This window comes from Mobula hypostoma, chromosome 6 (assembly GCF_963921235.1).
Source record: "Mobula hypostoma chromosome 6, sMobHyp1.1, whole genome shotgun sequence".
In the NCBI taxonomy this organism is placed as follows: Eukaryota; Metazoa; Chordata; class Chondrichthyes; order Myliobatiformes; family Myliobatidae; genus Mobula; species Mobula hypostoma.
In genome coordinates, this window is record NC_086102.1 from 66,374,418 (window position 1) to 66,387,942 (window position 13,525).

Genomic DNA, 13,525 nt, shown 5'->3' on the forward strand with positions numbered 1-13,525 from the left:
CGGTTATTACATAGAACAGTAGAACACAGTATAGGCCCGTCAAACTGTGTTGTGCTGACGTATACAAAAGATTTCATTGAACAATCTAACCTTTCCCTCCTGCTCAGCCTATAACCCTTGATCTTTCTTCTATCCACGGGCCTGATGAAGGACCTGGGCCTGAGATGTCGACGGTTTATTCATTACTATAAATGCTGCCTGACCAGCTGAGTTCCTCCAGCATCTTGTGTGTGTTGCCTATCCAAGAGTCTTTGAAATGTTCCTATTGTATCAGCCTCTGCCACCAACCTGGCAGAGCATTCCGAGTAGCAACCACTCTCTGTGTAAAAAACTTACCACTGACATCTCCCCCAAACTTTCCTCCATTTCCCTTAAAAGGATGTCCTCTGGTATTAGCTACTGCTGCCCTGGAAAAAGGTGTTGACTGTCCATTCTCTATACTCTCAGCCCCAATCAGCCCCTGTATCTCTTCATGCCCTGACCAATCAAGAATCTATCCAACTCTGCCTTAAATATACATAATGACTTGGCCTCCACAGCTGCCTGTGGCAAAGAATTCCACAGATTCACCACTCTCTAGCCAAAGAAATTCCTCATCTCTGCATGATGATACGCTTCCTGACATTTCTTTGCCCATTCTCCTAACATGTCTAAGTCCCTCTGTCGCCTCTGTCATTCCTCAGAACTATATGCCTCTCCACCTATCTTCATATCATCTTCAAACCATCAATTCCAACATCCAAATCACTGACATACACTGTAAAAAGAATCGGTCCCAACACAAACCTCTGTGGAACACCACTAGTCACCAGCAGCTAACTAGAAAAGGCTCCCTTTATTCCCACCCTTTGCCTCCTGCCAATTAGCCACTGCTTTATCCATACTACAGTCTTTCCTGTTCATGACGGATGAAGATTCCTCTCAAGGTACTGTGCTTGGACTGGAATCTCTCTGGGTAGCAATCAAGAGAAAGTAAATTGCAGTAGGAGTGACCAAATTAAAAAAAAATAATGTTATGGCTGAATTAAATTTCAAAAGCAGTGAGCAGAAGTGGGTGCTGATATGAATATGTTTTAATGTCTCTGTTCATCAGAATCAGGTTTATTACCAGACATATGTTGTGAAATTTGTTGTTTTATGGCAGCACTAGCATGCAAGGCATTTTAAAACTTACTTTTAATTTACAATAAGAAATAAACTAGATAAATAATGCAAAAAGAGGAATAGCGAGATCATGATCATGTCCCACTCAGAAATCTGATGGTGAGGGGGAAAGGCTATTCCTAAAAAATTGAGAGTGGACCTTCAGCCTCCTCTACTTCCTCCCTGATGGTAATAATGAGAAGAAGACACGTCCTGGATAGTGAGGGTCCTTAATGAATGATACCACCATCTTGAGGCATTGTGTTTTGAAGAAATCCTCGATGGTGGGGAGTTTAGTGCCCATGATGGAGCTGGCTGACACTACAGCCCTCTGCAGCTTCTTACCATCCTGTACGTTGAAGCGTCCGCACCAGGTGGAGATGCAACTAGTCAGAATGCTCTCCACAATACATCTGTATAAATTCGTGACATACCAAATCTCTTCAAACTCCTGTTGGCATGTCTTCTTCATGATTGCATCAAAATATTGGGTCAGGATAGATACAGAGCTAATATTCCAATTACTGCAGCGGGATTTAGAGAGAGGGTTAAGATGAAAGATGAAATTACTGTTTCAGTCAAAATTTGTCTGCTACTTCCTAGCATTAGTTTCAAACAGCCACAGGGTGGTGTGCAAAGCACATCCTATATTGAAAATACAACCCAAGAAGAAAGGATGACCTCAATGTTACTTTTCTTTATTTGATCACTTGAAAACACAATTAACACCAATTTATCTATGTGTGAATTTTAAATTAAAGGTTTGCTGATTACACCTTAGAGAGTTACTTTTTACTGTTGTTGAATTAACACATTGGGTTAATTATGCCACAATAAGAGACACACCTGCGAATGAGAAATAAATCCCTTGACGGATTAAGCAATTATATCTAATCCCTCTTTTGGGATAACATGATCTACGAAGAAAGCAATGTTTTGGGGAAAACAATTCTTCATAAAAAAACAACAAAATGTATAATTTTTTCAAACAATGTTTAAACACTGTTAAACCAAATACATTCTTACTCAAATTAGTCTCTTCTGGAAAGAGGAATTACAAAAAATATTGCAACATGTGGTAGCAATGTTTATTTACTGTTTCTCAAAGTATAATCACATTTTTAGTTCAAGCCAATAATGATTACCAAATGACTAGAGAGTGGCAAATGTTATCCCTTTGATCGAGAAAGGGAGTAGGGATAACCCTAATAATTATGACCCATGATGAATATCAGTGGTGGGCAAATTATTGGAGAGGAATCTTAGAAGCAGGATTTACAGGTATTAGGACAGCATAGTCTGATTAGAGATGGTCAGCACAGCTTTGTGAGGGTCACCTCAAACCTCATGAGCCTGATTAAACTCTTCAAGGATTAACAAAGCACGTTGATTAAAGTGAAGCTGTGGATACAGTGTTTATGGATTTTAGTATGGTATCTGATAAAGTTCCCTATGGTTGGCTCATTCACAAGTCAGGAGGCACAGAATCCAGGAAACTTGGGATACAAAAATGTTTCGCCCATAGAAGGCAGAGGGCAGTAGCAGCTGAAGAGCATTCTGTCTGGAGGTCAGTGACAGTGATGTGCAGCAAGGATCTGTCCTGGGACCCCTGCTCTTTGTGATTTTTTTATAATTGACTTGGATGAAGAAGTGGAAGGGTAGGTTAGTAAGTTTTCAAATAACACAAAGGTTGGTGGAGTTATGGACAGTGTGGAGGGTTGTTGTAGGTTGCAATGGGACATGGTCAGGATGCAGAGCTGGATTAAGAAGTGGAAGTTGGAGTTCAACCTGGAAAAGTATGATGTGATTCATTTCAGAAGGTCGAATTTGAAGGCATAATATGGGGTAAGTGTCAGAATTCTTAGCAGTGTGGAGGAATAGAGGGATTTTTGGGTTGATGTCCCAAGTTACCCCACAGGCTGGTAAGGGTTTGGTAAGAAGACTAATGGTGTGTTGGCCTTCTTTAGTCAGGGGGATTGTGCTTAAAATCTGTGAGGTTATGCTATAGTTCTATAAAATCCTGGTTAGAATATTGTGTTCAGTTCTGGTCACTTCATTATAGGAAGGATGTGAAAGCTTTAGAGATGGTGCAGAGGATATATATCAGGATGCTTCCTGTATTGGATGGCATGCCTTATGAAGATAGGTTGAATGAGCTAGGGCTTTTACCTATGCAGCAATAGGGGTGAGTGGTGACCTGATAGGGGTCTACAAATTGATAAGAGATAGAGTGGATAGCAAGAGACTACTTCCCCAGGGAAGAAATGGCTAATACAAGCAGGCATAATTTTAAGATAATTGGAAAGAAGTATGGGGGGGGGGAATGCCAAAGGTAAATTCTTTACACAATGAGTAATGGGTCTGTGGAATGCCCAGCCGGGGGTGGTGGTAGAGGCAGATACACTACAGACATTTAAGAAACTCTTAGATGGGTACATGGATGAAAGAAAAATGGAGGGTTGTGTGGGAGGGAAGGGCTAGATTGATCTAAGAGCAGGTTAAATGGTTGGCACAACATTGTGGCCCAAAGGGAGACTGGAGATTGTGGAGGAAAATATGGACTCATTATTCCGGTAGCAACAGAACAGGCCCAGTTACTGGGTTGTCACCTCATTCTCTGTAAATCTCAGGGTTCTGTCACTAATAGAGAAAGAGCAACTGAAGGAAATTCTAATTCAATACTCTGCAAGAATAAGGCCAAGTTTTTTTTACTGTGCTGTAACATACTATATTCTTTATGTTCTATCAGTGATCTATTGTACCTAATTCAACCCTTTGTTGGTTTTACCAAAATGAAACATAGAACATGGACATAGAACAGTGTAGCACAGGAGCATCTCCACTTCCTAAAGATTGAGGCCAGTGAGGTTCCCCCCTCCAATTTAAACCAATTTTTACAGGAGCACTAGAAAGAGTGTCCTGACCAGCTGCATCTCCATCTAGCATGGGAATTGCAAGACATCTGATAGCAAGACCCTGCAAAGGCTTGCGAGGAGTGCTGACAGGATCATCAGGGACTCGTTTCCACCCATGAGAGATATTAGTATTGTCAATGATCCCTCCGTCCATCCAACCTCTTCGACCCCCTACCATCAGCAGAAGACACCATAGCATTAGGTCAAGAACTATTAGGTTGGGAAGTAGCTTCTTCCTGTTGGCTGTAAGCCGACTGAACTCACTGTCTCATCACGTATGAAGTACTGGCAGCATTATTCTGTTTACTTTTTAAATGTGTATCATATACACACCTTATTATTTGTTAATATGTACTGTGTTGTACACCTTGGTCTGGAGGAACATTGCCTGGTGGTATATACAGTATGTGTATGGTTGAATGACAATAAACTGAACTGGAACCTGAACAGGCCCTTAAGCTCACAATGCTGTGCAAAACTAATTAAATTAGTAATCAAATACCCCACTAAACCCTTTTACCTACACAATGTCCATATTCATCCATTTCCTGCACATTCATGAGCCTACTGAAGATCCTCTTAAACTTCTCAATCATGTGTCTCCACCACCATGCCAGCAGCGCTTCCCAGACGTGAACCACTCCCTGTATAAAAACAACCTGCTCTGCACATCTCCTTTGAACTAACCCCCCTTAGCTCAAATGCGAATAGACATTTCAACCTTGGGAAAAAGACACCAGCTACCTATTCTACCTTTGCCCCTCAAAATCTGGTAAACCTCTACCACATCTCACCTTAGCCTCCACCACTGAGTTACTGTGATCCCATGCATCTTGATTTTCTGGATGAGCCTCATGAGGGACCTTAGCAAATGCATTTCTAAAATGTATGTAGACAATATCCACAGCTCTACTTTAATCAATCAACTTCATCAGCTCCTCCAAAAACTCAGTCAAGATAGTAAGACATGACTTTCCCCACACAAAGGCATGCTGTCTCTTAAGTCATGTGTTTCCAAACGTCCTTCAATATTATTCCTAGGAATCTTCTCCCATAGCTTTATTACTACTGACATGAGACCCACCAGTCTATAGTTTCCAGGATTATCTCAACTTTTCTTCTTGAATAATTGAACATTAGCTACTCGTTAATTCTCTGGGACCATGCATGAGGCCCAAGAAGACATGGAAGATCTTGCTCATGGCCCCAACAATCCCATCCCTTGTCTCTCTTAGTAACCAGTATAACCCACAAGGCACTCGGGTCTTATTCACATTAATGTTATGACTCCACACTTTCTCTTACTTTATCTCAAAATTTCAAGGCATACTATCAAGCTCCACACAGATCTCCCTATCCTTCATGTCCTTCTCCCTGGTAAATACTGATGCAAAATACTCATTTAGGATCACACACATCACCCACTTTCAAACACAAACTTCTCCTCAGGAAGGTCCTGGACCCACTGCAATTTGCCTATCGCCACAATAGGTCAACAGCAGATGTAATTTCAATGGCTCTAAACAGGACCTTATACCATCTGGACAATACAAACACTGGATGCTGTTCATCGACTATAACTCAGCATTTAACACCATCATTCCCACAATCCTGATTGATAAGTTACAGAACTTGGGCCTCTGTACCTCCCTCTGTAATTGGATCCATGACTTCCTAACCGGAAGACCACAGTCTGTGTGGACTGGTGATAATATCTCCTCCTTGCTGACGATCAACACTGGTGCACCTCAGGGGTGTGTGCTTAGCTCACTGCTCCACTCTCTCTATACCTATGGGTGTGTGACTAGGCATAGCTTAAATACCATCTATAAATTTGCTGATGATAAAACCATTGTGGGTAGAATCTCAGATGGGCTGAGAGTGCATACTGGAGCTAGATATACCAACTAGTGGAGTGGTGACGCAGCAACAACCTGGCACTCTACTTCAGTTAGATGAAAGAGCTGAATGTGGACTTCAGGAAGGGTACCATGAAGGAATCAGAGGGATCAGAAGTGCAGAGAGTGAGCAGTTTCAAGTTCCTCGGTGTCAAGATCTCTGAGGATCTAACCTGGTACCAACATATCAATGTAGCTATAAAGAAGGCAAGACATTAGGAGTTTGAAGAGATTTGTCATGTCAACAAATGCACTCAAAAACTTCTATAGATGTATCTTGGAGAGCATTCTGACAGGCTGCATCACCGGCTGGTATGGGGGGGCTATTGCATAGGACCAAAAGAAGCTGCAGAGGGTCATAAATTTAGACACCTCCATCTTGCGTACCAGCCTACAAAATACCCAGGACATCTTCAAGGAGCGGTGTCTCCGAAAGGCAGCGTCCATTAATAAGGACTCCAGCACCAGGGCATGCCCTTTTCTCACTGTTACCATTAGGTGGGAGCGAAGCCTAAAGGAACACACACTCAGTGATTCAAGAACAGCTTCTTCCCTTCTGCCATCTGATTCCTAAATGGACATTGAACCCGTGAACACGAACTCACTTGTTCAATATATATTATTTCTGTCTTTGCACCATTTTTAATCTCCAATATGCATATACTGTCATAGTTTTATTTATTCTTCTGCATTATGTATTGCATTGAACTGCTGCTGCTAAGTTAACAAATTTCACGACACATGCCAGTGATAATAAACCTGATTCTGATTTTGACATATTCTCTCATTTATCCTTGAGTAGCCCAACCTTTTCCTTATCGTCTCTTACTCTTGACATATGTATAGAGTGCCTTGGGATTCTCTTTAATCCTATATGCAAATTACTTTTCATAGCCTCTCCTGACTTTCTTAATTCCCTTCATGAATTCTTTTCTGGCTTTTTCATAATCCTCAAAGGCTCTATTTGATTTTAGCTTCCTAAACCTTAGATAAGCTTCCTTTATCTTCATGATTAAATTCACTACCTCAACATCCAAGGCTCTTTATCCTGCCATCCTCATCCTTCCGTCTTATTGAAACATCGTTGTCCTGAGCTCTGCACGATTGCCTCTAAGTATCCTCCAAATGTCATATGTGGATTTGTTCAAAAACAGCTGTTTACTAATGAACTCTCCCCAGTTCCTGCCTTATACTCTTGTGATTTGCCCTGCTCCAATTTAATTCTCTCCCCCCAGGGTCCTGGGGGAGATAAAACTTAAGAAGTTGTTATCTCTGTTCCCAAAATAAACTCCCACTGAAGTGTCAGTAACCTGGCCAAGCCCAATATGAACCCCTCCTCCCATTGTGGACAACTACACACTGATCTAAGAAAACTATCTGAATGCACAAAAAGGAAGGTTTGCATTACAGTATGGTCTTTATATTCCTTACAAAATACTCTGCATATTTCAGTCAACCACACATTGATGCATGAAATACAACAATCAATTTAAACACAACAAATTCCCAAACACTGCAATGTGATAAGGGCCTAATAATCACTTTCAGTGATGTAAAGTTGTGCGATAATATTTGCCAAGATGCTTGGCCAGTCTTCAGTGTAATGCTCTGGGACTTTCTATAGCTATTTCTGAGACAAAATGGAGAATCATTTCAATACAACATCTATTACTTCCAAATTCTGAACCTTTGCCAGCCTAGAATTTGAAGTTGAGCTCAAGTAGACATGAAAGCTTTGAGCAACACAGAATTTTTTTTTTGTTCTTGAAAGCTTTAAGAAGCTTCTTCTGAAGAATGATGTTATGAATGAAATATGAAGAAAAATGCTGTTGATGTTCAGCAGGCAATTTCAGGGAAAGGGACAAAGGGGACTGAAGATACAAATATCAGTGGTGAGCTGTGGGGACGGGGTGCCAACAACAGACAATTCTCCAAGGAAGCCTCTGTCGTGTTTGACTGAATGGCAAGGGTTACACTGAAATGGAGAGAATGAGATTTTGGAAGTAAATAAGTGAAATGATCAGTCTTTTCCACTTAAGCTGTGCAAATCTGAACGCAACATAGTCCAAAGAGGTTATTAGATGTGTGTGTGTTGTTGTGCATTGGAGTATGGACAACTGAGTGCAGTATAAAAGGGTCTATCGAAGGCAAGAAGCAAAAGCAGAGAGCTCTGAGGAGTTAGCCAAGGTGGGAACTGAGGCAGATGATGGTACTTTCACATGGGACATAGGTGGGTCCTTGTGTTGAGGAAGAACATGGGGTCAGAAACTCAGCTTTGACTGACCAAGATGTTAAGGTTCTGATCAATGAGTCAGTAACTAGGAAGGGGGATGACATTATTGGTGGAGGAATTTCAATGAAACTTCCCAATGTTCAATTGGAAGAAATTCAGGCATTGACAGGTGATGGTTGGCAAGCAAATTGACATTCAAAAAGATATCCGGAAGATATATAGAAGCAGAATTTATACCAGCTGACTGCTGTAGTGGGCGTAGTGTAAGCAAAAACAAAGCAGATTCTAGAACAGGCCCTTGGGTGGTACAGTGGTGTCAAAGCTTGTTGAAAAGAAAAACTATTAGCTGAAATGGTCTGGTGCTGAGAAGACGAACAATGAGGTGGTATTCAATCCCACTGGGCTGAATGAAATGGAAGAGAAATTGGACCAAGAGCATTTTGACAATCATGTCCAAGTCTGCACCCTTAAATATGACTGTGGAAAGGCAGGGGTCATAAATGTAAATCTGAAAGGAGCAAAATGCACAAGGGAAAATGAGCTTCATTCCATGAGAGTGTTTCTAACAATTCATGAGGAACAAAAACTAAGTATCTTTGGGAATGCATATGACTGTAATTGAAATATATAACCACTGAAACACCTAGGTAAGTGTGGCTGAATGGGAGAGGTCCTTGATACGGAGAATGAAAAGACACCTATTGATACCCAAGTAGTAACATGAAAAGATAAAGCATGAACGGAAGCAAAATTAGAGTTGCTGATAGCAATAGAAGCAAGATCACTGAAATGCAATATAGGAATAATGTCTTTTATGTTGCTAAAATAGAAGCCATGTGACAGCACAACTTTTGTAACAGCACCATTTTCATTCTAAGTCCCAACCTTCCCATGGGAAGAATGACCAAATGTGAAAGATTCCATGGTTTAACTATCCGAATTTATCAAATTTGTAAACAAAAAGGTCTGCCAAATAAGCCCAAGACTTATAATCGAGATGAACAATTTCTCATTTTCAAACAAAAAATGTAAACATCATTCCAACTTTTAATAAGGTAAAAGCTACTGCCATACCTGAGCTTCCTGAGGGACCTGGGCAGCATCAATTCTGTCAGCAATGCATGATGTCAGCTGTTTGTCAATCAATGCAAGAGATTCTTGGATTAAACGAAGAGTTTTATCTGTCTCCTGTGCAGATTGAATGCTCTGCTCAAGGACTTTCTGTCTTCTTACAGCCTGTAAGAGAGAGAGAAAAAAACAAGTCATTCACATTATGCTTCATCTCTCACATCATCAGAACTTTCAGATCTCTTGTCAATAATAAGCATTAGATCAATTAAGAGTTTCATAGAAGTTTCCATTTCACAATGTTCTATCAAAAGGCAAAAGCACATATGAAGCAGAATATTAAGGATGATTTTGTAAATGAAGGAAATTATTGAATGAGTGGTTATAACCCCGCTTGAATAGTAAAATGTTCAATCTCTCATCTGTCAGCTCATTTGCATCATTAACCACAGATCCAGGAGAAGTGTAAACAGTACACTAATCAGAAGGAGAAAACTCTGATATACGAATTAAAATTAAAGGCACATGTCACGCTGGGAAGTCACATGGGGAAGGAATAAAAATTGCAAAAGGCATCTCATCTAATTGCAGAGTGATCCATACTACAATGCATCTATGTTACATCTCAGGGAGCACCCAGCAATCGTTGGGCCTTCTTCAATAACCAGTGATGGTGGGCATCTTTGACCTTAATCTGTCACAGCCATTCCCTCAGGCCATGAGGCTTCTGAACTCCCTGCCACATCGCACCCAAAGTGTCACTGGTTAATCTGTTCTGTACCTTACAATATTTAATTTATGCACTTTAGTTTTTTTTTGTGTGTAATCTATCTGTAGATTTCACCCTTACTCTCATAATTTATTGTATGCTATGTATACTACAGTGTTTTACACCCTAGTTTAGAGAAAAGACTCGCTTGACGGTATACATGTATATAGTTACATGACAATAAACTTGACTTAACTTGACTGTCCTTATGGCCATTGCTTTAGGGTGGAATAGCTTTGGTATTAGATCAAGAATGAGGTGCAGTAATCCTTGGCCATGTTCAGATGGTCAATTACTTGAAAGAAATCTTGCTGCTCTCAAAATTTTCAATGCTCATGATCAGAAAGGAGGGAAGTAGTGTTTTGGCATTCCTAATAACTTAGTGAGATATTGCTGTTACTTTGTACTGAAAATGGACCAGGCAAAGCTGTCGCATTGTATCATTAAAGAAATAAACATTGAGCATTCTGCCATACAGAGAAGCAAGCCAGTTATCCTGCAATGTCTGTGCCAACCATGCAAATTTAACTAATCTCATCTGTCTGCACAACATCAGTGTCCCTCTATTCCTTGTAAGTTCACTAGTCTATCCAAATGTTTTTTAAATATTACTATCGTATTTGCTTCCACTACATCCCCTGGCAGAACATTCCAACCACCCACTACAATATGTTTTTAAAAAAACTTGCCTTGTAAATCTTCTTTAAACTTTCTCCCTCTCACCTTGAATTTGCATCCTCTAGTATTAGACATTTCCACCCTGGGAAAAAGACTTTGAATATTTAATTATCTGTGACCCTCATGATCTTATATACTCTATCAGGTGGCCCCAGCCTCCTACACTCCAGAGAAAACAATTTAAGTTTGTCTAACCTCTCCTTTTAGCTAATATTTTCTTAACCAGGCAAGATTCTAACCAGCCTCTTCTGCACCCTCTCCAAAGCCTCTACTTCTTTCCTGCAAAGTGGCATCTAGAACCGCACGTTACTCCAAACAGAATTGAATACAGTTGCAAATTGACTTCTTAATTTCATACTTAACACACCAACCAATGAAGGCAAGAATGCCACATAACTTCTTCACTCCCTATCTACTCGTTTTGGCACTTTCAGGGAGGTATGACTTGCATTCCAAGATTTATCTGAAAATCAATGCTCCAGAGTCATGCCATTTCCATTATACTTTCCAATTACATTTGACAGCCCAACATGCAACACTTCACAGTGACGGGGATTAAACTTCATTTGCCACCTCTCAGCCCACATATCCAAGTAACCTCTGTCCTGCTGAAGTCCATCTTATTTCAAACTGAACAGTAAGGTGTGAAGTCACAATCAGGTTTATTATCACTGACATACTGAATGTTGAGGAATTTGTTGTGTTTGGCAGCAGTACAGTGCAAGACACTCGAAACACCCACCACTCTTTTCACCACAATGTTGGTTAAGATAGGATAGTGATTTCCTCAAGATATTAACAATTATAAAATGATTGATGTTTCTATTGCTGATGAGGACAAGGTCACTGGATTTGAATTATGAATCACATAAGACTTGCGTGATGTAACTATCAGTTGTTACTTGCCTAATGCTGTTAAGCTCCTCTGTGTTATCAGACAAATGAAGTTGAAACTTTTATCATAACTGCTTAACATTAAAACTCCTCATAATGATTGGTATTAATAAAGTTACTGAAAATTAATGGCTGCAAGTAACATATTGAGGAATTTCAGCAGTGATGTTCAACAGTCCTCTGTGTTTTAAGTCAGAGAACAATAAAAACAAGTGGAGGCAAGGATGTCACGATTCCCTTTGACCCTACTTTGCAGGCACTTCTGCCATATCTCCTTCGCTATTCAATTCTTGCATCTTTACCTGGAGCAAAGTTGTTGTTCGGTACAGTATCAGAAACATCCAGCAGAGACCAAGCTGAACATCAGTGAACAGACATTTGTTCATAATCTTTAAATTGTTCGGTAAATGTTCACGTCGAAGCTGTACAAAATAGTTTTACGAGGGGAGAGGTGGATGAAAACCACCCTCCTCTGGAAAAACATCACTAAAACTAATGTAGTGAAGCACTGTACCAGCCTCCTTCCAGTCGTCAGCAGAATGATACCAGATGTCATCAACTAATGAAATTGGAATTGCTTTATTATTGTCACACGTGCCGAGATGAAGTGAGTAGCTTTTGTGCTTATGCCATCCAGACAGATCATTCTATGCACAAAGACGTTGAGGTGGTAAAAAGAGAAAACAGAATGAAGAATATAGTGTCACAGTTAAAGAGAAAATGCAGTGAAGGAAGAAAAATACAGTGGTCATGCCAAAGTTAACTAGGGTCATCACTTAGCATAAAACAATTCCATTAAATATCATTTGGTCGATAATGTTCAGTTTCAGTTCTGCTGAGGATCTTGGCATCAGAGTCCTGGACAGCTTTGATCCAGGACTTATGCTCATCCTAGCCTGGAGGAAATGCATACTGTGCACAGAAATGACGGAAAGCCATGTCCCTGCTTCTTTTCTTTGAGACTAATGTCTTGCAAACAAGCACACATGGCACAGAAAATGTGGTAACTGCACTGATGTTTCCTGCATGCACTGACACAAGCACTTTTTCCTTCAAAGTTCAGAAAACAATGCCTGAAGAATGCCACAAACACAAGAAAATCTGGAGATGGTGAAAATCCAAAGCAACTCAAACAAAGCAATAAGGCAGAGCTTAGGTTTAATGGCGCCTAACAGCGACTTCGTTGCTTGCATCTTCAGAAACAGCTCTATTTCCATCTTTAATTTCTCTATTTTTCCCTTTCAAGGTTTTTTTTTGAAGACCCTGTCCTGCACGCTGACTACGGTTCTGTGCGGGAACCATAACTGGTTGTTTCTCGGCACGCTAGAGGCTTGGCCTAAAAGTCCGGCTTGAATTCGGAAACCTCGGATCTCGGGGCTCTGGAGCCGGGCAGATCGAGAGTCGGTGTCACTACAGGAGACCTGTGTATCATCTGGGGAGTCGGGATATTTGCTGTGTACCTGGAGACCCGGGATCTTTGTGATCTTCAGGCACAGATCTCGAAAAAAGCAACGTAGCGGATTTTTAACATCGTAAACCAGCGAGTTGTTTGTTATGTCTCCCCACTCGCTACGAAAATGGAGACACTTCTTTCTCCCTTATTAGGGAGAGATAGAACCTGTGGTATGTCGAATAATGGGTGAAATGCAAAGTCTTTGGGGTAACTGCAAGTCTGTGTCTTTGCTGTTGCTTTGCTCATGCTTGAGTGCTCGATGGCGGTACCGATGCCTTTTTTTGCCAGTGGGGGGAGGGGGGATTGTTGCTTGCTGCCGCTTACGTGCGGGAGGGGGGAGATGGGGGGAACTTTGGAGTTCATGCTTTGGGGCACTCCTCTGTTTTTCGTGGATGGTTGCAAAGAAAAAGCATTTCAGGATGTATATTGTATACATTTCTCTAACATTAGATTGTATCTTTGAACCTTTGAACA

General features: G+C 40.7%; 1 protein-coding gene across 9 annotated transcripts in view; it reads right to left on the reverse strand.

Moving 5' to 3' along the window:
• Positions 1 to 13,525, reverse strand: part of dmd (dystrophin) — a 1,998,855-nt gene that overhangs the window by 1,120,766 nt on the left and 864,564 nt on the right. For all 9 annotated transcript variants that reach the window (XM_063050913.1, XM_063050911.1, XM_063050907.1 and 6 more), the window contains exon 29: positions 9,264 to 9,425. In XM_063050913.1, coding sequence (XP_062906983.1) covers positions 9,264 to 9,425 — 162 coding nt within the window. The remainder of the gene's footprint in view (positions 1 to 9,263; positions 9,426 to 13,525) is intronic.